Source organism: Equus asinus, chromosome 25 (assembly GCF_041296235.1).
Source record: "Equus asinus isolate D_3611 breed Donkey chromosome 25, EquAss-T2T_v2, whole genome shotgun sequence".
In the NCBI taxonomy this organism is placed as follows: Eukaryota; Metazoa; Chordata; class Mammalia; order Perissodactyla; family Equidae; genus Equus; species Equus asinus.
The window spans coordinates 49,245,474-49,271,385 of record NC_091814.1 but is presented as its reverse complement, the minus strand read 5'-3'; the positions used below and the strand labels follow the sequence as shown (position 1 = coordinate 49,271,385).

At 37.6% G+C, this 25,912-nt stretch overlaps 1 protein-coding gene across 3 annotated transcripts in view; it reads left to right on the top strand.

Annotated features, from left to right (window-relative positions):
• Positions 1-311: 311 nt before the first annotated feature.
• Positions 312-25,912, top strand: part of SUCO (SUN domain containing ossification factor) — an 85,031-nt gene continuing 59,430 nt past the window's right edge. For all 3 annotated transcript variants that reach the window (XR_011498043.1, XM_070496983.1, XM_014852875.3), the window contains exon 1: positions 312-851. Coding sequence is in view for 2 of the 3 variants with exons in the window: in XM_070496983.1 (XP_070353084.1) it covers positions 790-851 (62 nt within the window). In the remaining variant the exon portion in view is untranslated. The remainder of the gene's footprint in view (positions 852-25,912) is intronic.

Genomic DNA, 25,912 nt, shown 5'->3' with positions numbered 1-25,912 from the left:
TGAGAAGCGAAATTATAGACCTCTCCCTCAAAACTGTGATATACACTAAGCGGCGCCGGGAAAGGGACAGGAGGCTTCCGAGTGGCAACTACAACTCCCAAGGGGCCTTGCGCGGACTCGGCGCTCCTCGGGCGAGGGGGCGGGCCGTTGTAAGCAAGAAGGCTGAGGGTCACGGGGCGCCTCTCCGACTTCCTGAACGTGAGCTACTAACTGGGCGGGACTTGAGGTGGGTGGGGCGGTGGCAGCGCCGGCTCTAGAGCTTTGTGCCCTCCTCCCTCCGGCTCCTCTGCTGGAGACGTCGGAGGGGGCGTGGCCCGCGCGGAGGCTGGTGGGGGCGCGAGCGCCGCGGGACGTGGGTGACGCGGCTCCTTCCAGCTCAGCGGTGTGTGAGGTGTCGCGGCCCCGCCGGCGATTGGCTGTTGAGAGGCGAGTGCGCCGCGGCCGTTGGTCGCCGGCAGCACGGAGCGAGAGCCAGGGCGTGCGGGGGGGATATGGGGCGGCAGTGGCGGCAGCGGCGGCTGGAGGAGGCGAGCGCGGACGAGCCGGCGGCCGCGGCAGCAGCGGCAGTGCCCGGAGTCCTGTGAAGCGTCCGTGTCGGCGCCGCCGTGGGCCCCTCGGAGAGGGCGGCCCGCACGCGAGCCGCGGAGCATCCGCTCCACTAGCCCCGCTGCCCGTAGGACTCTCGTTCCCATCCTCGCGCTCCTGCTCCGGCTCCTCCATCTTGGCCTCGGCAGTGGCGGCTGCCGGGAGGATGTGCCGCCTTCTGGCAGGGGGAAGAAGGAGGAGAAGATGAAGAAGTACCGGCGGGCCTTGGCCCTGGTCTCCTGCCTCTCTCTCTGCTCCCTGGTCTGGTAAGTAGCTGCGACACCAGGGGAGTTTCCCGGGAGGGGAGAAGCGGGGAGGGAGGGGCGCAGGTCACACCCCCAAGTCATCTTGGCTTTTGGGGTGCGGGTCTCCAAGGCCCTTGTGAAGCGACAGACCCATCACTCCGAGACTCTCCCGCCGACTGGCCTGGCGACACTTTGTGCCGTGATTTTCATGGTGTTTGCGGGGTTTACAGAGACCAAGTCGGGGGAAAAGGTGCCTGGGTGAAAGGGACCGCCCGAATGCCTTTGTACTCAGTCCCTCGGGCCCTGGAGGCGGTGGGCTGTGGGAGTGGTGTGCACGTGGATGCTAGGTAAGTGGCTCGGCAGTTACTGCCAGCCCCTGGCTTTCAGAGTGTGGTAGGGCAGAAAGCAGGTCGCCTGTGACATGTTCCCGACAGGAGAGTAGAAATGCGGGAGTTGTCACGAGAGTGAGAGTAATGTACAAGCAGTAGTTCTCCTGGCCGGTTCTCGCACAGTCTTTGGCCTCGAGTGCTCATGGGGCTGCTGTTGGTGGAAACTTTGGGGAGCGTTATGGAGCACTTTCTCAAGGGCTAGATGATGGGAAGGCGTTAGTTTAGTAGAGTCCTAGGTGTAGTGTGTACAGAAGTTTCTGCTGGTGTGGCTTGGGTAATCCCCTTTAGTAATAGGAGGAGAAATCCTGTATTTTGAAGGTGAGAAGATGGCTTTGTCTCTAAAGTTTATGGAGTTTCTGTTTTAATCCCTGGCACATTTGGGGGTTTTTTTTGAGGAGCAAAGAGAACTTGTCAGTCAAAGGATTGGTATCTTTGTACTTGGAAAAGCCATTTTTCCCTCTCAGGGAATTTCTTTAGAATGTGTGACATTTGCTGACTGAAAAGATAACTTCTTTAGCCAAAGTGATTTGCTGTTTGTTATATTGAAATCTAGATAAACTAAGTTTCTTGTTTAGCTTACTTCTGCAAAACACCAACAGTATTTTCATTTTTATGGGCAACTAATGGATTCCAAAGACACTGAAGTTGTAGCGTTGTTGCTCACATAAGATAATATGTGAATAAGAGGAAAAGAAAACACTTACTTGGCTGAGGAATTTTGATTGGAAGGCTGATAGAAGTTTTAGAGAACAAGAAATTTGGCCTCTTGTCTTTCATTCCAAACCCTTTTAATAAGAGCAACATCATCCCCCACTTTCTGCTTTTCAGTGTCATGTCGGACACCAAGAAGTGCGTGTAGGAGAGGAGTGCATGCGCCTCATTTTAAATTTAAATTTGTAGCTGAGGTACTGAAACCTTGTATTCATATCTGCCTCTTTCTTGGGGCTGCCTAGTTGTTTGTGTAGATTGTACATCTTCTTTTCTTTCCCCTTTCGCCTTGATCTTGCTCATCTTTAGACCATGTCATTCTTCATTGGCACTTCCTGAAATGGCTGATAGGGCAAAGAGGTTACACTTTTCATTCAAGTTTAAAACATACGAATATCTTGGATTTTTTTTTGAAATATGTATTTAACGTATAACATTGTGTAAACTGCAGGTGTACAACATGTTGATTTGACACATTTATTTATTGCGGTATGATTGCTGTTGTATCGATAGTTAGCATCTCTGTCATGTCAGATAATTATCATTTCTTTTTGTGATGGGAATAATTAAGATCTAGTCTTTTAGCAAGTTTAATGATTATCATACAATATTGTTGTCTATTTTCACTATTTTGTGCATTAGCTCTCCAGACTTATTTATCTACTAGTTGCAAGTCTGTACCCTTAAACGTGATTTTTTTGGTGTTTTAATTTGATGGGAGAGATGAAATCAGACATTACAATGTGGTTCTTAAAATCATTTGTGGATTTAAATTAACCATGCTTCTATTACTTTGTGTGATTTCTGGCTATCTTTTGCCTAAGCTAATCTCAATATGGTTCCTCACCTTTATTCATTGGCAATAGTTAGTAGATCGTGACCTACTAGGGAGAAAATCAGTCAGGCTAGTATTGAAAATAGTTATAAAGGTCTGTAAAGTTTGTTGACTCCATTTGTGAAAAATGGATGTTGAGGGTTTAAGTAAAGAGTGTGAAAAGTTTAAGGAATTTTAGCTTAAGAAACAATTGGATTAGTATATTTTGAGATTTGTTTCGACTGCCAATTTGAGACATTTTAATTATTCTTTACTGAAGCCATTAAAAGGCAGTAAAATAAGATATTTAGGCTTGAGAGTTTTTTGGAAGGGTGATGGTGATATTGGGGAAGAGGAGTGGTGTGTGGTTGTGATTGGCACAGGGTCTAACTCTTGCTACAATCTGGTCTGTTAGGTCATTTCCCAATGTCTCCATTCCCACTTAACCAGTATGGGTACCTAAAGCCATTGTAGGGTTAGACAGAAGGTTTTTGAAGAGCGTTGATAAGCTCTTGGTAGTAGCCATTTGTGTCGTCTTTGTCATTCATAAATTGTCCCCAGATTTTGTGATCCATTTCTTTTTTAAGCTGTACCATTGTGTAGATTTATGAGTGCTATATGCTTATACTACAATACTTTGGTTTTTAAGTTTCCGCCCCTGCCTCCTACCGATATTACTTTGTTTTGTTATCACCTTATTTATGCTGTCACACTTTTATAGATCTTATGTCTCCCCTCTCCTTTTGTTTTTCCAGCCTAGAGTCCTAACTTGAGATTATTTTCATAAAAAAGCCCTCCTATTATTCATTCTGGTTGCTGTTTTTTCCTTTTGCAAACTTTGTGTGATTCTTTATCAAGTAGTACAGAGTATTTTAGGCATAAATATACTATAGTTATAACACAGAGTAATAATGATAGCTAATATTTACTGTCAGCTATCTCTGTGTTAAGCCTGTGCTGTGTACTTTACACATTTTAGCACTTTTAATCGTCACAACAACCCTATGAGATGTGAGATAAGTACAGTCATGTGCCACATAATGACGTTTCGGTCAATGATGGACCGAATGTATGATGGTGGTCCCAATCTTATTAGTGGTATGAATCTTATGCTTACTATATGGTACTAATTTTATTAGGCTATACCATCTAGGTTTGAGTAAGTACACTATGTGATGTTTGCACAACGACGAAATCGGTTAAGACATCCTCAGAACGTATCCTGTCGTTAAGCGACAGATGACTGTATTATTGTTAACCTCATTTTGCGTTTTATAGTCGAGGAAGTAAAGAAGTTAAGTAACTTGGCTAAGGTTCAGCAGCTGTTAAGTTTTAGAGTTTGGATTGAACCTAGGCAACCTGATTCGTAGCATAGGCTCCTGCTCGCCATGATCTTTTGACTATGGATCAAAAGGCCTGTATTGTAGATATGGCTCCATCAGCTACTAGATATTCGTCGTTGGACATGTTATGTAATTTCTTTGAACCTTAATTCTTATATTCTAAAAGTGGGAAAAACCAATTCTTTCATACCTCACAGAGTTGATAGGATGAAATGAGATATACATATGACAGATCTTTGTAAAACAGTAAAGGTGTATTATGTAAATATTTCATCATAAAATCATTTAACAAAGATTTTTCTCTTGCATATTGTGTACCAGATGTTGTTAGGGGCATTGAAAACCTAAAACTAGGGTGACCAACTTATCCTGATTTTAGTGGTGAAACCCCATGTCCTAGGAATCACCTGTATTAGTTTCCTATTGCTGATGTAACAAGTTACCAAAAATTTAGTGGCTTAAACAATACACATTTATTGTCTTACAGTTCTGGCAGTCAGAAGTCCAAAATAAGTCTTAACTGGGCTAAAGTCAAGGCATCAGCAGGACTAGTTTCTTCTTGAGGCTCTGAGGGGAAGAATCTGTTCCTTGACTTTTTCAGTTTCTAGGGGCTGACTGCATTCTGTGGTTCCTTCCTCGCATCATTCTAATGTCTTGTTTCAGTCCTCCCATGTACTAATGGCTCTGATCCCCCTGCCTCCTTTTACGAAAACTCTTGTGATTATATTGGCCACCCCCCCCCACCCCCCGCCCCAGACAATCCAGGATTATCTCCCCGTCTCAAAATCCTTAATTTACTCACATCTGCAAAGACCTTTTTACCATGTAAGGTAACGTATTCAGGGATTAGGACTCAGACATTTCTGGGGGCCATCATGCAGCCTAACATAGTCCCCTTAGCCCTGGCAAACTAGGAACATTGATCATCACCTAAAGAGGAAATAGACTTGGTCTGTGCCTTAAGCAGTAGGTACTCAAAATTTTTGTAGTGTATCCCCCAATCAGTAAAGCCTTGTGCATGCACCTTTAATATGTGCCTGTTTATAAGTTATATACAAGTTATGCACATACAATATGATATTAGTATGTTAGTATACTAATAATATATTGTATACGTAATAAATTACACAAATTAGATGTTTAAGGAAGATGAGAAAGAAAATAACCTAATATTTTCTGTTAACAGTACCTTTTTTCTCTCATTAAAGAAATAATTTTTGGTGAGAGCTGTGTGATTCACTGACTAGATTATTTTATATCAGAATGTGGATGAAGGATAGCTTGTACTAGTTGGGATTCTATACCCTGCCATTTTCTTGTTGGCTTGTGCTTGCATAGTTATCTTTGCAGGACTCCTCCTTGTCCTGAGAGTCGATTTACTTAAAACTAAATAATATACATAATCCCTAAATCTACTTAATTGGGCACAGGTGAACTGCAGTGAATGAGAGTGTGCTGGAAGCAAACCCCACTGTTTGTGGAACTTCCGCTCTTTCCTCAGGTTTCTGACTACATAGTCCCTGCTGTTTTTGATGTATGACTGACCAGCTGACCTTCACGCCAAGTATGAATCCCTATATTAATCTTAGTAAAGCTTAATTAATTTTTTAAAAATAGACTTTATTTTTTAGAGTAGTTTTAGGTTCACAGCAAAATTGAGCAGGAAGTACAGAGATTTCCCATATACTGTCTGCCCCCACACATGCATAGCCTCCTGCATTACCACATCCCCCACCAGAGTGGTTTGATTTTTTTAACGCTAATAAAAATCTATTCTTCCTGAAACCCAAAAGGATCATCTTCGAGAAGCTCGTATTTGGAGCTAACGAGAAGAGCCTGATATTGAAACTATTCTCATACATTTGACAGATATAATGGAGGTAGTTAGAAAGGTCTTTAGCAACACCAAGGGAAGAACTTGTGTTCTGGTTATGGTTCTGTCCCTAGCTGTATGTCCTTGGACAAGTTATTCTGTGAGCTTCAGTTCTCAATCATAAAATGGTTTGCAGGATGGATAGTTCAAGATGGGAGAATTTTCTTTCAGGTCAAAGAAAGATTCCTGGTGGCTTATCTAGGATATAAGTGGGGAGAGATGGGAAGGGAGGCTAAGCCACATTTTGAAGGGACTTGATTATTGTGCAGATGAACTCTGATTTTAACATGACTGAGAGGATGAGCCAGTGAAGTAGTTTAAACAGGAGAACAGGAGAGTGAGGTCAGATTGATCTTTTAATTAGATCACTATGGGGATTAGAGTGGATCATAAGGGACAGACTTTGGAGGCAGTGAGCCTTAAGTCACCAGAGGAGAGAGTTGATAAATGTCTAAATCAAGATGATCTGTTTTGTTGGCTCTTTTTAATCTTAGTAGTAATTTTTCTGAGTATGTCACCCAGTTTTCAGTGACTTAAGAGGTTTATTTCTTGGTTTGTGATTTTCTCTTTGTACCTTTGTTTTGCTTTGTCTTTGATAATTTTGCTGGTTTCTTGCTCATTTGTTGATAGGCATGAGTGAGCAGAAAAATAAGAAACTGGAAAAATATATAAGCAGTTTTTTCCTTTTTGAGATAATGATTAGAAATATTCTTGAAAATCCTAACTATCTTTCATCTGGAAAAATTTTTTCCCTTATTTCTATAACTTTTTTAAGACTCTAAATCAATTTCTTTTCTGAATATAATAATAAATAATCAAAATAAATAAAATAATAAAATAACCACTCTTCTCCAGATCATCTGATGACTTTTTTTTAAATGGTCTTTCTTGTCCTGGGAATATAACGTTCAGCATGGTGACTGTAGTTGATAATACTGTATTATATATTTGAAAGTTGCTAGAAGAGCAGATTTTAAAAGTTCCCATCACAAGAAAAAATAATTGTAACTATGTGGTGATAGATGGTAACTAGACTTATTGTAGTGATCATATTGCAGTATATAGAAATATTGAATCATCTTTTACACCTGAAACTAATGTAATGTTATATGCCATTTATATCTCAATAAAAAAATAATCTTTCTTGTGCAACTTAATGTGAAAAACTTTGGCAAGAAAAGTTTATCTTTGCTCTGGGGTGTACATTCCAAAGAAAGTGTCTGGTACTTAGAAGATGTATTGGGTTGTTAAGAACAGTGTCAGACTCCTTCAGACAAGTTAGATGAAGCCAGATTGCCTAAATAGGAAAAAGACTGTGAAAGAAACCATGATGGGAAGGTCCGGTGTCTTTGTGTAAAACTCGAACGCTTGCGTCCAATAAAAAATGGCAAATAATTTATTTGTAATAGACTTGAATTATTTTTAAAAGAGCTGGGTGTGTTTCATAATAACTTCTTTAGATTATTAAACATTTGAGGATATATTGGAATGAATGCAGGTAGTAGATTTGGCAGGCAACGAAAAATACAAAAGATAGCAGCGCCTAACTTACCTTTGGGCATTGTTTGTTTCATTTTTCAGTTGTTCATGAACTCCTAAAATTCTTTCACTTTTCTCAACAATGTGAATAGAGAAGTCAGTCGATATGTATAGCTAACATTCTAGTGCTAATAACGAAAGGCAAGGGAGAAATTTATTAAAAAATTAAGTGCTTTATTCTTCTCTCAAGCCATCTTTAGTTAGAAATATTTGTATATATAAAAAAATACTTTTGTTTATTAGTTTATACATAACTAGAAAGAAACAGAATACTCTCTATTTGAAATATAATATGTATGCGTTGCAGATTGTACTTTAGTGCCAATTGTATGTTACCTGTTTTGTCTTTCAAGGCCATGTTTTAAAGTAGTTTCAAAAAATAAAATTGTACATGGCGTAAGGAAACTGGAAATTGCTTTTGAATATTTGCCGTAAAGAATGTTAATCCCTTGGGATAAACTTGTTTCATAAATGCAGATTTTTTTATTTTAGAACTTTGTTTTTGTAATGAATCACTAGTTAAAATTATTTTATATTTTACATAAAGTAACACCTAGCTTTGTTACATAATGTTTTGTAGCAGTAACATGGCTCATGGGTTATAAGCTAATTTTGTATTTCTTGTTATAGAGTATTTGTAATCTGACAGGAGAAAATATGTAAAGTGCTTAACCCAATGCCTTGCTCATTTAAGTTCTTATTATTCATTTACTCTGGGTACATTGATAAAAGTAGGATGGCCGAGGCATCAGCGTTCAGAAATAGGAATCCATAAATTTGTTCAAAATATTCTTTGATTACCAGCAGTGGTGTGGTGGGGGATACTGAAGAAGCAGGAGACTTGAGCTCTGCCCTCAGTTCGTTGTTAAAATATAGGTACTAGTGTGGTAGAAAGGGCATAAAATTAAATTAGAGCTCGGTTGTGATACTTTCTTTACATTATTATTAGTGGACATTTAGTGGGTGCTTATTTCTGTTCTAAGTGATTTACATAACACTAACTCATTTTAGCTTCATTACAGCTCTTTTGAGACAGACACCCCCATTTTAAAGATGAAGAAAGTGAGGCAAAAAGAAATTTAACCCACTTGCCCAACTTCTCACACCTACTAAAGCAAGGAACCAGAACCTAAGTAGGCTGAGCCTGTTCTCTTTAACTGCTGCTCTATGCTGCCCATAGGCGGTAGGTGGCCTTAGGCAAGTTTCTTCACCTTTTCTTTGTGTGTCAGTTTTCTTATCTGAAAATGGGGCTGACTGCAATTGGCTCAAGAAGGAATGGACATTAGAATTATTCTTGAAGCTTTAAAAAAGATATACATGCCTACGACTCTTACCTTGGAGATTTTGTCTTAGTAAATTTGGAATATTATTCTGTGTATTCTAGTCGATACTACTAGATTAGATGAATTCTGAGATTTTTTTTGTATTTTTTTCTTTTTGGGGGGAAGATTGTTGCTGAGCTAACATCTCTGCCCATCTTCCTCTGTTTTATGTGGGATGCTGCCACAGCGTGGCCTGACACGCAGTGCTCTGTCTGCACCTGGGATCCGAACCTGTGAACCTTGGGCCACCGAAGCGGAGCCTGCGAATTTAACCACTATGCCACGGGGCCAGCCCCGATTTTATTTACTTTTAACATTCTGAGATATCTGATTTGAACATTAATTTGATTTGAACAATACAAAAAGCTGAATTGTGTTTGTTAAGTGTTTAAAGAAGGGAAAAATTACACTGGAGTTGTCTGGGAAAACTTGACTTGGGTTTAAGGGGAATGATGTGTGGTTCATAAACTTTGCTTCTGTAGAATGCAGGTACTTCATGAACTGAAATAAGATGTACTGGTGCTGCTAATAGGAATAGTGGCTTTCTCCTGGTGTGTGTGTGTGTGTAGTGGACAGAGAGTACTTAATTGTCAAAGAGAAAAAGACTTATGAGTGAAAGAGGTAATGTACTTGATATAGGTGGGAATGATAGTAAGCAGGCAAGCCTGGGTAGAAAGTAAAAGCTGTATTTTGGAGATTGTGAGGGATTTTTCAAGCTAAGAAACGGAGTTAGACAATAAAGATCTAGCAAGAGAAGTGGTCTTTCGAGAATGTTATTTTGTGATCATTGTGCTAGATGTATCTTACAAGAAAGAGACTTGGAGGGATGAATACTAAATAGAAAGCAATTGGAGTTATGGAGGTTTGTCATAACAAGGACTTAACGTGGCAGTAGAGATGAAGAGGGTACATTGTGCAGAGATTTTGAGGACGTAAATGATCTGGTTTGGTGATAGATTGGCAAGCTAGCAATGCCATGTAGTAGAAATAGCAGTGGGCTAGAATTCAAAACAACTGGGTTTTAGATTGCCTCTCACCAGATCTTGTTCTTCAACACCATCTTTCTGTCATTCATCTCAAAGTCAAGAGATATTCAGGTTTCTGTATGCTGCGTTCTGTGCAGGATTCTGGTTGACAAAACAAAGTGGCTGCCTTCTTAGATCCTGTTGTGGTGAAGAGAATAAATTCTAGGATCTAAAAATTACGAGCCTGTGAGGGGCCGGCCTGGTGGCACAGCCGTTAAGTTCGCACGTTTGGCGCTGGTGGCCCAGGGTTCGCCAGTTCGGATTCCAGGTGCAGACATGGCACCGCTTGGCACGCCATGCTATGGTAGGTGTCCCACGTATAAAGTAGAGGAAGATGGGCACAGATGTTAGCTCAGGGCCAGGCTTCCTCAGCAAATAGAGGAGGATTGGCAGTAGTTAGCTCAGGGCTAATCTTCCTCAAAATAATAAATAAATTAAAATTATGAGTCTGTGAAGTAAAGTTCAAAAAGAGAAGAAAAGTTAACTTTTTATTTAACTTGGTCAACTAGAAGAATTGGAGGTGTTCGAAAAGAAATGGAAGAGTTACAAAGGGTTTGAAAGGAGATGGAGCAGTTAGTTGAGGTGAGGGGATTATCTAAGTGGAGACATTATGTATGCACTTAAAAATGCAGACTTCGGTGCAGGTAAGATTTGGGCTGGAGTTATCCTCAGAGGGGATCATTTTTGAAACAGAAAATTTGATTGAACATGGAGCTTCTGCAGAGCCTTAGAGTAAAGAAAGGTGCCAAGCAAAGTAAAGCTCTGAAGGGAAGGAAGAAACTAGTTTGAAGTGAGAGATGGGAAAGAGGTAATTTACATGGTCAGCAATATAAAATGTCTCAGATAAGGCTGAAAAGCTTGAAAACTGAGAAAAGGGCCTTGTTTTCAAAAGAGGGAAGTGATTGATAAGCTTTTGGGAGTGGAAATAGAAGATATTTGGAGAGCTGGTAGGTGTGAGTTCTCACACATTTGTTTGGCAGCCAGAGAGATAGAAGAGACTAGAGTAACCTTTTTCTTGTGTGCTTCACCCTATTTTACACAGTGCCACTAGATTTATCGCACTAACACAACTGTGATTATGCCAGTCCCTTGCTAAAACATCTTTCAAAGGCTCCCTTTTGCCTGAAGGGTAAGAATTTAAACCCTCGTGTTAAAGGCCTAAAGTCTGGCCCAAACCTACCTTTGTAGCTTTATTTTCCACTGTTCCTTAGATAGGCTTTCTGTTGTAGCATGGCTGACCTGTTAGCCTGGAAGTAATTTATTTGGGTACTGTCTTTGTAGTTTTGAATTGAAAATTAAGGTAGCAAAGGTATTGTGGTTTGAGTTTTATAGGCTAAATGCATCTTATGCAATTTCTTAAAGTATACCGTTGTTGAGTAAGTTTAGTATATAATTATTTCCGGCAGCTTTGAGGACAAATTGTATTGGCTGAATTTCTAAGGGCATGTTAAGATATAAAAACCAAAATACCACATTGTCTAATAAGCACTTCCCCACGTTGGATCCGTGAATTTATAGGCCAATTTAGTGAAATAGTCCTCTAATAGATTTTGTTATGTGGAATACTTAAGCTAAGAGAATTTAAGGTGAGTCCTACATGAGAATAAAGATTAAAGATGAGAACTTTTGAAATTCAAGCGTTTGATTAGAAGCAAACACTAGAACCTAGTTTTTTTCAGCCAAGCTCTACAGTTCCATGTGATTTGGTTGGGGACTGGTGAGGCAACCAAATAGAATGAAAAGTGGGAGAAGAAAGGGGCACGGGATGACCTCTTACGTACCAGCAAATGGAACTAGCAGAAGAGAAACAATCTTAAAAGAACCCCCAAGCTAATAATAAATTAAGAATATGAGTCTTTTAATACATTGTGATTGGAAGAAAGTACTGTGCTTAGTAAGCAAAGGCACTGGAGACCCAGTGATCTTTTGGTCTTGTTTGGCCAGTTTTTGACCAAAGTGGCTTCCATATTATTCACCCATTTCCCACAAGTCTCTCAGTGCTGTAGAATATCTGTTATTTTTTTTCAGATTTCCAGGCAGTAATGTTCAAAAAACTATAATTTTCACTGTTACCTGAAAGATAAGTTCTACTTGCACACCTCCATGTTTCGTGTAGATAGCTCTCCTGGAATACCTTTTTGTTTAAGGGGGTTGTGGGCAGGGCCTTACTCTAAACACACTGCCCTAATTGAATGGCTGGCACTATGTTTCTGTACTAGGGATTAGATTTTTACTTACATTTAAGAAGCATTTTTTCATTGCCAGTTCAGTTCTTTCTTTTACTATAAAGTCTTTGATTACTGGGCTCTCTCTTTTCTAAGCTCTTATTTAAAGCTGTTCCAATCCATAGTCAAAGGAAGAGCTCTGTAGATCACTATGCTGAGAACAGGGCAGTAATTCTCTGCCCTCGAGGTCCTCAATGTTGTGTGAGAAACAGAAATATAAATAGTTACTTTCAATTCAGAGTTGTAGTTAGTGCTCAGATAGATATACCTGAGGGCTGTGGGAATTTAGAGGAAGGCTACCAAACCCGAGCTAGTGGAAATCAGGAAAGTCTCCTAGTCCCTAATAGTTCCTACCCCCAAAGAAAAGAAGAATGATAAGAATTTAGTCAGGTTTTGAATGGTGTGGAGTGAGAGCAGGGGCAGAACATTCTTGGAAGAGGGCATGGGCCAGAGACATAGAAGCATGAGACAGCACGGTATGTGTTTAAGGAACAGGTACAAGTAGCTCTGTATCCCTGAAGCATAAAGTGGGAGGCAGGGAGTGGCAGGAAATAGGAAGCTGAAGACTTAAGCCAAGAAGAATTTTAGAGATTTTTAAGTATCATGCAAGGAAACGTGAATTTTGTCGTGTAGAGTCTATAAAAGGTCTTAAGCAGGGGAATGGTAGTCTGACAATTTAGTGTTACGTTTTTGGCGGTGATGTGAAGGATTGATTTGCAGAGGTAGCAGGACTGGAATTAGGGACCTCTGTTAGGAGGTTGCTCTAGGTTAGAGATGAGGGCTTGAGCTAAGGCAGTCATGACAGGGGTGGAGAAATAGATTGTAGAAATTTCAGGTAAAATAGAGATGGTGGCAAGAGGGTGGAGGAAAAGGAGTAGTACAGATGTTTTTCGGGTTTCTCACTTGAGGACTGAGTAGATAAGCAGTACCACGTGGTGAGATCAATCGGGAGAGGAGATTTGGAAGGGGAAGATACTGTGTTCAAGTTTGAATTTGTTGTTTTTGGTTTTTGGTTTTTTTTGAGGAAGATTAGCCCTGCTCTGACTGCTGCCAGTCCTCTTTTTGCTGAGGAGGACTGGCCCTGAGCTAACATTCATGCCCATCTTCCTCTAGTTTATATGTGGGACACCTACCATAGCATGGCTTTTGCCAAGCTGTGCCACGTGCGTACCCGGGGTCCGAACCGGTGAACCCCGGGCTGCTGAAGCAGAATGTGCACACTTAACTGCTGCGCCATGGGGCCGGCCCATGAATTTGTTGTTTTTGAGGTATCTTGGAACATGAAGGAAGAGAGATTCAGCTTTTAAATGAGCTTAATTCATTCTCCACATTAATATAGGATATCATTGAAGGGTTTTATGGAATGGACCAGTTAGTGGAAGATAATCAGTGCTGAAAATGAAAGTTTTGGTAGCCATCCTTTGAAAACCATGAGAATCTCCTGAGAAATGCATAGAGTGTAAAGGAAAGACTGAGAAGAGAACCCTGGAAGCGGCAGAATTTAAGTAGTGAGCAGAAGCAGCATATCAAGAGACTCAGAAGAACTAACCATGACTAATATCATCAGTTCTTGAGTGAGTGGATCAGTGTTGTTTTCTCACCATTGTTTAATCTGTTGACCAGAGAATACTAAATATAAAACATAATAATACGGAAAGATCATAGGCTTTGGAGAGAGAGATCTAGGTTGGCACTTACAAGTTAAGTGACTTTGGGCTGGTTAACTTCTGAGCTTTAGTTTCTTTATTTGTAAAAATTAGGTTTATACTTTAAAGGGCTTGACAAATTAAAAAAAATAAAAACATGACTCTTTTTTTCTTCTAGAGACATCAGATGCTTAGGATTGGATTGATCATACTCAGTTTATGCCACATTCTGCATGGGTCCACTTTTTTGTTCCATTTTACATCATTATTCTTTGTTATCTTCAGTGTCACTCCTATTTACCCTATTTATTTTTATTTACTTTTCTCTTCATTTTATGGTTATTAGCAGAGTTAAATTTTTCTCTATAAGAGTTGTGTATTATTTTTCTTAGGTTAATTTCTAAATTATTTTATAATTTTTGTTATTGTTAATAGTTTATTTTCTATTTGGTTACTACTGGGGAGGAAAATACTGACCTTTTTGTTTCTTTTGTTTTTAAGTTGAGATAATGTACATACAGTGAAATGCACAGTATTAACTATTTAGTTGGATCAGTTTTGAGAAATGCATAAATCTGTGTAACCCACGCCCTATCTAGATACAGAATATTTCCATCACCCCAGAATGTTCTCTTATGTCCCTTTGTGGTGAATCCTGGGAAGCAAGCAATGATTTTATTTCTATCACCGTGGATTACTTTTGCTGATTCTGGAACTTCATCTCAATGGAATTATACAGTGTTTTTTCTTGTGTCTGGCTTCTTTCACTCAGCATAATGTTTCCAAGATTTATCCATGTTGTTTCATTCATCAGTAATTCATTCCCTTTTTTTGCAAGTAGTAGTACATTGTATGACTATACTACAGTTTGTTTATTCTTCTGTTGTTGGACATCTGGGCTGCTTCCAGTTTTTGGCTATTAGGAGTAAAAGCTGCTGGAGACATTTTTGTGTAAGATGTTTTGTGGATACAGTTTTCATTTTTCTTGAGAAGTACCTAAAATTGGAATTGCAAGAGCTGAAACAGATGGATATCGTATGCTTCTGAGAAAGACACGCCTCGTTTATGAAGGATTCCAGTCAGGAATACATAGCCTGAATCTGGTCATGATGAAACTTCAGAGAAATCTCAAATAAGGACCATGTTATTTAAAAATAAAAGGACTGTGTCCTTCAAAAATGTCAGTGCCGTGTAAGATAGAGGCGAAGAACTATTCCAGGTTAAAGGAGGCTGAAGACACATGACAAATGCAGGACGTTATCTTAGACTCAATTCTGTACTTGGGGTGTTGGGGGGGAAATGCTATGAGGACATTATTGGGTTAATTGACAGAATGGCAATATGGACAGTAGATTAAAGTATTGTGTCAGTGTAACATTTACTGAAGTTGATAACTGTACCATGGTTATGTAAGAGAATATCTTTATTCTGTGGAAATGCATACTAAGGTATTTAGATATAAATTACACAGAGCAGGGAGAGAGGGAGAGTGAGCGAGTTTGTCAGGAGCAAATGGCAAATGATGGAACAAATGGGGCAATCTGTTAATATGTTGATGTGGGTGAAGGGTTTGTGGATGTTCTTTGTACTATGCTGGCAATTCTCCTGAAAATTTGAAATTATTTCCAAATAAAAAGTGAAAAAAACTGGGCTGGGATTTCCCCCTTTTCTGTGTGAGGTGTTGACTGATCCACCCAAATTTCTTTAATTATCATTAGCTTATTCCAATTTTTGTATATTTTGCTATTTTTCTAGAAACATCCATTTCTTCTGTTTTCAAATATATTTGTATATAGTTTGCAATATTTTATAATTTAAAATATCTCTTTTGTCCATAGTTATTTCATATTTTTATACCGTATTTTGTTAATTCACATCACCAGCTTTCCTTGATCAGTTTTGCCAGAGGTTTTTTTTTAATATTTTCTTCAAAGAACCAACTTTTGGTTTTCTTAATCTTCTTTCCTTTTCTTTGTTTAGTGATTTCCGTTCTTATATCCTTTCTTTTTTCTTTGGATTTACACTATCTTTTATCTTTTTGAGTTGAAAGATTAGCTCTTTTGTTTTTAGTTTGTTTCCAAATGTGTTCAAAAGCATAGTTTTTCTGCTGTTGTCTTATCTACGTTACAGCAATTTTTTTTTTCTGAAGATTTTATTTTTCCTTTTTCTCCCAAAGCCCCCTGGATACATAGTTGTGTATTTTTAGTTGTAGGTCCTTCCAGTTGTGGCATGTGGGACGCCGCCTCAGCATGGCCTGATGAGCTGTGCCACGACTGCGCCCCGGATCCAAACCACCGAAACCCTGGGCCGCTGGAGTGGAGAGCACGAACTTAACCACTAGGCCACGGGGCCGGCCCCTGCAGTACACCAATTTTGACCAGTTGTTTTCCACTATAATACTTCATAGTGTTCCTTATTGTTTTCTCTTTAACCAAAGGATTCTTCTGCATAATTTTTGTTTCCAGGCTTAGGATGTTGTTAGCTATCCTTTTATTATTTTATATTCTGTTGCAGTGTGGTTGGAGAGTATAGTTTATCAGATTTTGAGTCTTCTTTTGAAGCTTTAGTGTATACTCACTATTTGGGAAATACTCCTTGTGTGCTGGATAAGAATGTTTAATTTGTGTTTGTTTTAAAGTTGTGTATATTTGATGAAGCTTATTTCCATATGTAATATGAATCTCATGTTTCCTTAAGTTTTGTCCATCTGTTTTGTGAGAGGTAATTTAAAATAGGCAATCATAATTTTTGATTATTCTCTTTCTACCTGTAGCTTTGTCAGTGGTTATTTTATGTATTTTGAAGTGATGTTGTTAGGTGCATATATATTTATATTCATTATATCTTTTTACTAGTAGATAATAAATCTCTCTTTTAGTGACATAATGTTTTTAAATTAAATTCAATTTTGGCTACTTAATTAAAATTGCTACCTTTTTGTCATGTTTTCTCAATATATCTTAACTCAGATTTTTAATGATTGAAAATTATGCCTAACATTTCCTAATAAGGCTCTGTATCTAACATAATATTTGGTACCTACTGGGTAGAGTCTTAAGTACTTATATAGTTTCTTCAGTGTAGTTCAGAGGGAAACAGCAGTAACTCATTTGAAAGTTTGACAGACTCCAGTTTAGTTCCCACCTCCCCTGCAATATTAGATTTGGCTCATTTGCATACTAGCCTATTCTTTATTGCACATTGATGTGTCCTGGAATTTATTATTGTTATTTTGCTGGATTTCTTTGATAAGATTATAAAAAGTAATTGTTAAAGTTAGCTAGTTCAGTATTTCTGTGGTAGACAGATGTAAAATGCTGTCATTCTAAGCCGTTGATAGTAAAAAATGGTTCCTCAATCACTTTCACATTAAAGAATGCTTTCTCCCTTCTTAATGAAGTCTTCCTTGGCCCTTCAAGGCTTAATTAAGTCATGTAGAAATATTTTCCTGTGTCCTTCTCTTGTTCTCTTTGGTAAGAACTAATTGATACCCCTTATACTGTAACACTTAAACCTTGATCATTATTTTTTGAAACATTTAGTTATAACACACCCTTTAAAACAGCAGGATGGGGTCAGGCCTGGTGGCACAGCAGTTGAGTTCGAGTGCTCCACGTTGGTGGCCCGCGGTTCTCTGGTTTGGATGCTGGGTGTGGACCTGCACACCACTTGTCAAGCCATGCTGTGGCAGGAGTCCCACATACAAAAAATAGAGGAAGATAAGCATGGATGTTAGCTCACGGCCAGTATTCCTCAGCAAAAAGAGGAGGATTGGTGGCAGATGTTGGCTCAGGGCTAATCTTCCTCAAAAAACAAACCAACCAACCAACCCAGCAGGATGCCTAGCAATATTAGATTGTGAGTTGCCACCACAAGAAAAACTTGAGTCCCTATACGTTCAAGTTGAAAACCTCCCTTCGAGAAACAGCTATATAGAAATATAATTTCTAAAATGAAAGCAATCACGTTTAAGATTGAAGTCTCTAAAGTATGCCTTTTGCACGCAGGCATTCATTTGGATGCAGATGTTCATTCCTTCTGTACCTGTAGTATTTTTTTTTAATCTAATAGCTGTTAAGATCATATCTAAAAGAAGTTTTGTGGAAATTATAGGCAAGCAACAAATAGTTGTCATTAAAATAGATGAAGACGTGTAATCTCTATTAATATGTAAAGCATTGTTCTTGGAAAGCAAAGAAAAAAAGGTGAAATGTTGAGTGATATAAATAAATTAAAAAGGAGTGCTCAGCAGTTTCTAATCATATTTCTATTGCTGTTAAGCTTTATACAGTTTATAATTTATCAGTTACTTTTTGTCCATTTTAAAGAATTCCAATCTGGCAACTATAACCAAGTGCAGGGTATTACAATAATATATGTAGAGAGTAAGTACAGCATTGAATTTTTTTTTTCTATTTTAAAAATTGACAGAATTCCAAAACTTTTTCTTATGGGAACTTAAAAATACCAAAAAGTAATGGAAAGAATATAATAATCCCCGTGTACTCAATGCCTAGCTTCAATAATGATGAACTTTTTAACAATCTTGTTTTGTTTCCCTCTGCTCCACTTTTTAAAACAGTTTTATTGGGGGCATGTTGATTTAGAATAATCTGAACTTACTTAAATTGTACAATTTGGTACCTTTTGGCATATGTATACATCCATGAAACCATCACCACGAGCAAGACAGTGTACACATCCATTACCCTCAGAAGTTTTCCCATGCCCTTTTGTAATCCCTTCCTCCTGGCCTTCCTCCAGGCAACCACTGATCTGCTTTCTGTAGCTATGGTTTATTTTGCACTTTTCTGTAGTATTATATAAATGGAATCATATACTATATACTAATTTTTTATCTGGTTTCTTTCACTGAGCATAATTATTTAGAGATTAATCTACGGTGTTGTGTACCAAGTTTGTTCCTTTCTGTTGCTGAGTAGTATGGAATACCACAAATTGTTTATCCATGTTCCTGTTAGTGAACATTTGAGTTTTTCTTCAGTTTTTGATCATTACAAATAGAGCTGCTGTGAACTTTTCTGTTTTCCTTTCTTTTGAGTAAATACCTAAGGGTAGAATGGCTGGATCACGTGTAAGTGTTTCACTTTTAAAGAAATGCCAAATTGTTTTCCAGGGGGGTTGTACCATTTTACAAACCCACCAGCAGCATATGAGAGTTCCAGTCCTTCCATAGTCTTTGCAAGACTTAGTATGGTCAGTCTTTGAAATTTTAGCCCATGTAATAGATACGTAGTGGTATCTCATTTTGGTTTTGATTTGCATTTCCCTATGACTAATGATGTTGAGCATTTTTCATGTGTTTATTTGCCATCCTATATCTTCTTTGGTGAAATGACTATGGAAATCTTTTGCCCATTATTTAAAAGTTTGTTTCTTATTGAGTTCAGAGAGTTCTTTACAAATGTTTTATCAGAGATATACTTTGCAAATAGTTTTTCCCAGTCTGTAGCTTTTCTTCTCATTTTCTTAAGTATATTTTGCACAACAGAAGTTTTTAATTTTGATGAAATCCAATTTATCAGTTTTTTCTTTCATGGCTTGTACTTTTAAAATAAACTTTTGTTTTGGAATAATTTTAGATTTATGACAGTTTGCAAAGGTGACACAGAAAGTTACCGTGTACCCTTCACCCAGCATCCCTGAATACTACATCTCACATAACCGTGGTACATTTGTCAAAACTAAGAAATTAACATTGGTACATCATGCTTTTTATGTCATACATTACAACTCTTTGCCTAATAATTTTTTGGGGGAAGAGGCAGGTGGTGGAATATTTTTAAACTATCACATCCTATCTTATAAATACTTCAATAAAAGCACATTTTTGAAGGCAGTTGTATGGAGGTATTTCCACATATGGGGTACCAACCTAACTACCTACTGATTTGAATTCATCAGTATAATTCGGTTAGTGTCAAAGCCAGAATCCAACATTTAACAACACAATCAAGTAAATTGACCTAGAAATCACGTGCAAATGACCTCCTGAAGAAATGAAAAGACTTTCACTGCTGTATCCGTTTTATGAAGTTTTATCTTTGTTTTTCCATTAATAATTATTTTGAGTACCAAATTCAATGTCAGTGGTCATGATTTGAAACCTCTCGCCTGTCAATTGTAGTAGTAATTGTAATTTTACACTATAACATAGCTGAGGTAGTAGTAATTCATTTGCTCATAAACTTTTTGAGGCACTTCTTCAGGAAATATTTGAATAAAAGATTGATGAGAGATAGCCATCTCACACTAGGCGTGTTCTTTAAATGCTATTCTAGCTTAAATTTTATTTTTATTACTTTTCACCTACCAGCGGACCCCAGTAATTACTTGCTATAGGCCAGAACTTTTGAAATTGTTATTGTTTAAAGGTCTTGAGGAAGTTATGTGGAAATTGGAGCTCTTAGATAAATTTTTTCTAATTAGGTCATTCTAACTTTGTATCAGCTGAAATTTTATCTAGTTATTTTTATTTTATTATTTCATGAAATTTGTTAATCAACTTAATGGTTGCTGCGAGTTTTTCTTATTGTTTTTAAACATAAGAGAATAGTGCTAATTTTTTGTAACTGGGTCTCCTGTTGCAAAACTTTAAAAAAAGTTATCGTTACTTGTGTAAGTAAAACTGATTTGTCACAGTTCTTAGGCATTCATTGAAAGGCTCTTTCTTTTTTTGTGGTTCACTGTTCAAGAAAATAAGAAGCTAGAGAACCAAATCTAGATGTAGTGGTAGTTTTACCCCTCTCACCCTCAGCCTCAAAATTCCTACCCAGAAAATGATTTTGTTTTGCATAAGAATGTTCTCCATGTGCAGTATAGTATGTGTGAGCGTATTCCTACACATACTTTTAGTTGAAAATGGTTTTTGAAAAGTGTGGGAGAAGAATTTACTTGATTATTTGTTGAATATTTGCCATGTGCCTTTGCTAGGTTTTCTAAATATGTTGTTTAGTTGTATCATTTAAATTAAAACGTCAACTACATTGTAAAAGGAAATCACAATTTGATTGGCAGAACATTTGCAACACTACTGTCTTGATAAGGTGGTATGTAGATAGGATTTCCAAAAAAGAACTCCATTTCTAACTTTGTGTAAAGAGAAATTTAAAATCCAAGGTCTGCTCAATGTAAGTTTTCTTTTAATTAATTAATTAATTATTTTAATTTTTATTTCTTTCGGATGTACATCATATTTCAAATTCTGGATACATTACATCATGTTCACCACCCGAACACTAATTATAGTGCATCCCCTCACATGTGACCCTAATCACCCCTTTTGCCCTCCCCCCTCCCCCCTTTCCCCAATGGTAACCACCAGTCCAATCTCCAATGCTATGTGTTTTGTTTTTTTTTTTGGTCGTTTTTATCTTCTACTTATGAGTGAGATCATATGGTATTTGACTTTCTCCCTCTGACTTATTTCACTCAGCACAATACCCTCAAGGTCCATCCATGCTGTCACAAATGGCTGGATTTCGTCATTTCCTATAGCTGAGTAGTAGTCCATCGTGTATAAATACCACATCTTCTTTATCCATTCGTCCCTTGATGAGCACCTAGGTTGCTTCCAAGTCTTGGCTATTGCGTATAATGCCACAGTGAACATAGGGGTGCAAGTATCTTTATGCCTTTGTGTTTTCAAGTTCTTTGGATAAATACCCAGCAGTGGAATAGGTGGATCATATGGTAGATCTGTCCTTAATTTTCTGAGGATACTCCAAACTGCTTTCCATAGTGGCTGCACCAGTTTGCACTGCCACCAGCAGTGAACAAGGGTTCCCTTCTCTCCACACCCTCTCCAACATTTGTTGTTTCCTGTCTTGTTAATTATAGCTATTCTGACCGGAGTGAGGTGATACCTCATTGTAGTTTTGATTTGCATTTCCCTGGTAGCTAATGATGTTGAGCATCGTTTCATATGCCTGTTGGCCGTCTGTATATCTTCTTTGGAGAAATCTCTGTTCAGCTCTTTTGCCCACTTTCTAATTGGATTGTTGGTTTTTTTGTTGTTGAGCTGTATGAGTTCTTTGTATATTTTGGATATTAACCCCTTATCTGATATGTGGTTTGCAAATATCTTCTCCCAATTGTTAGGTTGTCTTTTCGTTTTGTTGATGGTTTCCTTTGCTGTGCAGAAGCTTTTTAGTTTGATGTAGTCCCATTTGTTCATGTTTTCTTTTGTTTCCCTTGCCCGGTCAGACATGGGACTTGAAAATATGCTGCTCAGACCAATGTCATAGAGCGTACTGCCTGTGTTTTCTTCTAGAAGTTTCATGGTTTCGGGTCTTACATTCAAGTCTTTAATCCATTTTGAGTTGATTTTTGTGCATGGTGTAAGGGAATGGTTTACTTTCATTCTTTTGCATGTGACTTTCCAGTTTTCCCAACATCATTTATTGAAGAGACTCTCCTTTCTCCGTCATATGCTCTTGGCTCCCTTGTCGAATATTAGCTGTCCATAAATGTGTGGGTTTACTTCTGGGCTCTCAGTTTTGTTCCATTGATCTGTGTGTCTGTTTTTGTGCCAGTACCATGCTGTTTTGGTTACTATGGCTTTGTACTATAATTTGAAATCGGGAAGTGTGATACCTCCAGCTTTGTCCTTTTTTCTCAGGAATCCTTTGGCTATTCGGGGTCTTTTGTTGTTCTGTATAAATTTTAGGATTCTTTGTTCTATTTCTGTAAAAAATGTTGTTGGAACTTTGATAGGGATTGCATTGAATCTATAGATTGCTTTAGGAAGGTTGGACATTTTAACAATGTTAATTCTTCCAATCCAAGAGCACGGAATATCTTTCCATTTCTTTGTGTCTTCGATTTCTTTCAACAATGTTTTATAGTTTTTGATGTACACATCTTTCACCTCTTTGGTTAAGTTTATTCCTAGGTATTTTATTCCTTTTGTTGCAATTGTAAATGGGATTGTAGTCTTAATTTCTCTTTCTGCTACTTCGTTGTTAGTGTATAGAAATGCAACGGATTTTTGTACATTGATTTTGTATCCCGCAACTTGACTGTATTCCTTTATTATTTCTAAAAGTTTTTTAGTGGACTCTTTAGGGTTTTCTAGATATAAAATCATGTCATCTGCAAAGAGTGACAGTTTCACTTCTTCTTTTCCAATGTGGATCCCTTTTATTTCTTTTTCTTGCCTGATTGCTCTGGTTAGGACTTCCAATACTATGTTAAATAAGAGTGGTGACAGTGGGCATCCTTGTGTGGTTCCTGTTCTTAGAGGGATAGCTTTCAGTTTTTCTCCATTGAGAATGATATTTGCTGTGGGTTTGTCATATATGGCCTTTATTATGTTGAGATATTTTCCTTCTATATCCAGTTTATTTAGAGTTTTTATCATAAATGGATGCTGTATCTCGTCAAATGCTTTCTCTGCATCTATTGAGATGATCATATGATTTTTATTCTTCATTTTGTTAATGTGGTGTATCATGTTGATAGATTTGTGGATGTTGAACCATCCCTGCATTCCCGGAATGAAACCCTCTTGATCATGATGTATGATCTTTTTAATGTATTGTCGTATTCGATTTGCTCGTGTTTTGTTGAGGATTTTTGCATCGATGTTCATCAGTGATATTGGCCTGTAATTTTCTTTTCTTGTGTTGTCCTTGTCTGGTTTTGGTATCAGGATAATGTTTCCTTTTGTAGAAGGATTTAGGAAGCCTCCCCTCCTTTTCAATTTTTTGGAAGAGTTTGACAAGGATAGGTATTAAGTCTTCTTTGAATGTTTGGTAGAATTCACCAGGGAAGCCATCTGTTCCTGGACTTTTATTTTTTGGGAGGTTTTTAATTGCTGTTTTGATCTCCTTACTGGTGATCGGTCTATTCAAATTTTCTACATCTTCTTGGTCCAGTTTTGGAAGGTTGTGTGTTTCTAAGAATTTATCCATTTCTTCTAGATTATATAGCTTTTCATAGTATTCTCTTACTATCTTTTGTATTTCTGAGGTGTCCGTTGTAATCTCTCCTCTTTCGTTTCTGATTTTATTTATTGGAGCCTTCTCTCTTTTCTTCTTGGTGAGGGTTTTCTAGCTAAGGGTTTGTCAATTTTGTTTATCTTTTCAAAGAACCAGCTCTTGGTTTCATTAATTTTTTCTATTTTTTTTTAGTCTCTATTTTGTTTATTTCTGCTCTGATTTTTATTATTTCCTTCCTTCTGCTGATTTTGGGCTTTGTTTGTTGTTCTTTTTCCAGTACCTTTAGGTGCACTTTTAGATTGTCTATTTGGGATTTTTCTTCTTGTTGAGGTAGGCCTGAATTGCTATAAACTTCCCTCATAGAACCGCTTTTGCTGTATCCCACATATTTTGGCATGTCGTGTTTTCATTTTCATTTGTCTCCGGGAATATTTCTATTTCTTCTTTGATTTCTTCATTGACCCAGTCATTGTTCAGTAGCATTTTGTTCAATCTCCACATTTTTGTGGCTTTTCTGGTTTTCTTCCTGTAGTTGATTTCCAGTTTCATACCTTTGTGGTCAGAAAAGATGCATGGTATTATTTCGATCTTCTTAAATTTATTGAGACTTGTTTTATGGCCTAATATGTGATGAATCCTGGAGAATGTTCCATGGGCATTTGAAAAGAATGTGTATTCTGTGGTTTTTGGATGGAATGTTCTGTATATATCTACTAAGTCCATCTGGTCTAATGTGTCCTTTAAGGCGAGTGTTTCCATATTGATCTTCTGTTTGGATGATCTATCCGTTGGTGTAAGTGGAGTGTTAAAGCCCCCTACTATTATTGTGTTACTATTTCTCCTTTTATGTCTGTTAATAATTGCTTTATATATTTAGGTGGTCCTATGTTGGGTGCGTAGATATTTACAAGTGTTATATTTTCTTGTTGGATTGTTCCCTTTATCATTATGTAGTGCCTGTCTTTGTCTCTTATTACAGTTTTTGATTTAAAGTCTATTTTGTCTGATATAAGTATTGCTACCCCCGCTTTCTTTTCTTTGCCATTTGCATGGAATATCTTTTTCCATCCTTTCACTTTCAGTTTGTGAGTGTCTGTAGGTCTGAAGTGTGTCTCTTGTATGCAGCATATACATGGATCTTGTTTTTTTATCCAGTTGGCCACCCTATGGCATTTGATTGGAGCATTTAATCCATTGGCATTTAAAGTAGCTATTGATAAATATGTATTTATTGCCATTTTGTCACTTTTTCTTTTTTTTGGGGTGTTTTAGTAGTTCTTCTCAGTTCCTTTCTTTTTCTTTTGCTCTCTTCACTTGTGGTTTGATGGCTATCTTTAGTAATATGTTTGATTGCTTTTGTCTTACTTTTTTTCCTGCTTGTTATAGGTTTCTAGTTTGTGGTTACCATGAGGATCCTATTTAATATACTATGCATATAACAGTCTATATTGAGTAGATAGACTCTTTAGCTTGACCTCTTTCTAAAAGCTCTACTTTTTCACTCCCCTCCTCCCACATTATATGTTTTTCACATCATATATAGTCTTTTGTTTAGTGTGTAGTATACCCATTACCCTCTTATCATTGAAATAGGTAATTTTAGTACATTTGTCTTTTAACCTTTATATTACCTTCACAGGTAGTTGATCTGCTGCCTTTGCTATACTTTTACCTTACAAGTGATTTTATTGCCTGTTTTTTCTTGTTGTTGTTTTGGGTTTGTTTGATAATTGTTTTTCTTTTATAAGTTTTCTTTTAAAGATAAGTTTTCAACCATGTAGACTCTACTTTGGTTCGTTTTGTTATAGATTTACTGTTTTTAATTCCTTTAAACATTTTTCTTGCTCAAAACCAGATGGTCATTTTTTTGTTGAAAAGCATACACACACGCACACATTTTATAACTACTAGTACTTATGACTACTAAGACTTTCAGACTTGATGTTAGTGATATTTTCAGTAAGCACAACACCAGCATATATGGTACACTTGTTTCACTAAAATGTGTAAAAGTTTGTTATCCTAAATGGTGCTCAAATGTGATTTTTACAAGATATTTAATTACATCTACTCTAAAAGTTAATACTTTTCTATATGAATGGTGAATCCTCTGTCACAAATTGACAAAAAGGAATAAATATCCTCTTGGTTTCCAGATTCTCTCTTTTGAGCTGTGTGTGATGAGCTGCGGAGTGGTAGTGGTGGAGGTTATGATGGTGATGGGACAGGAATAAAA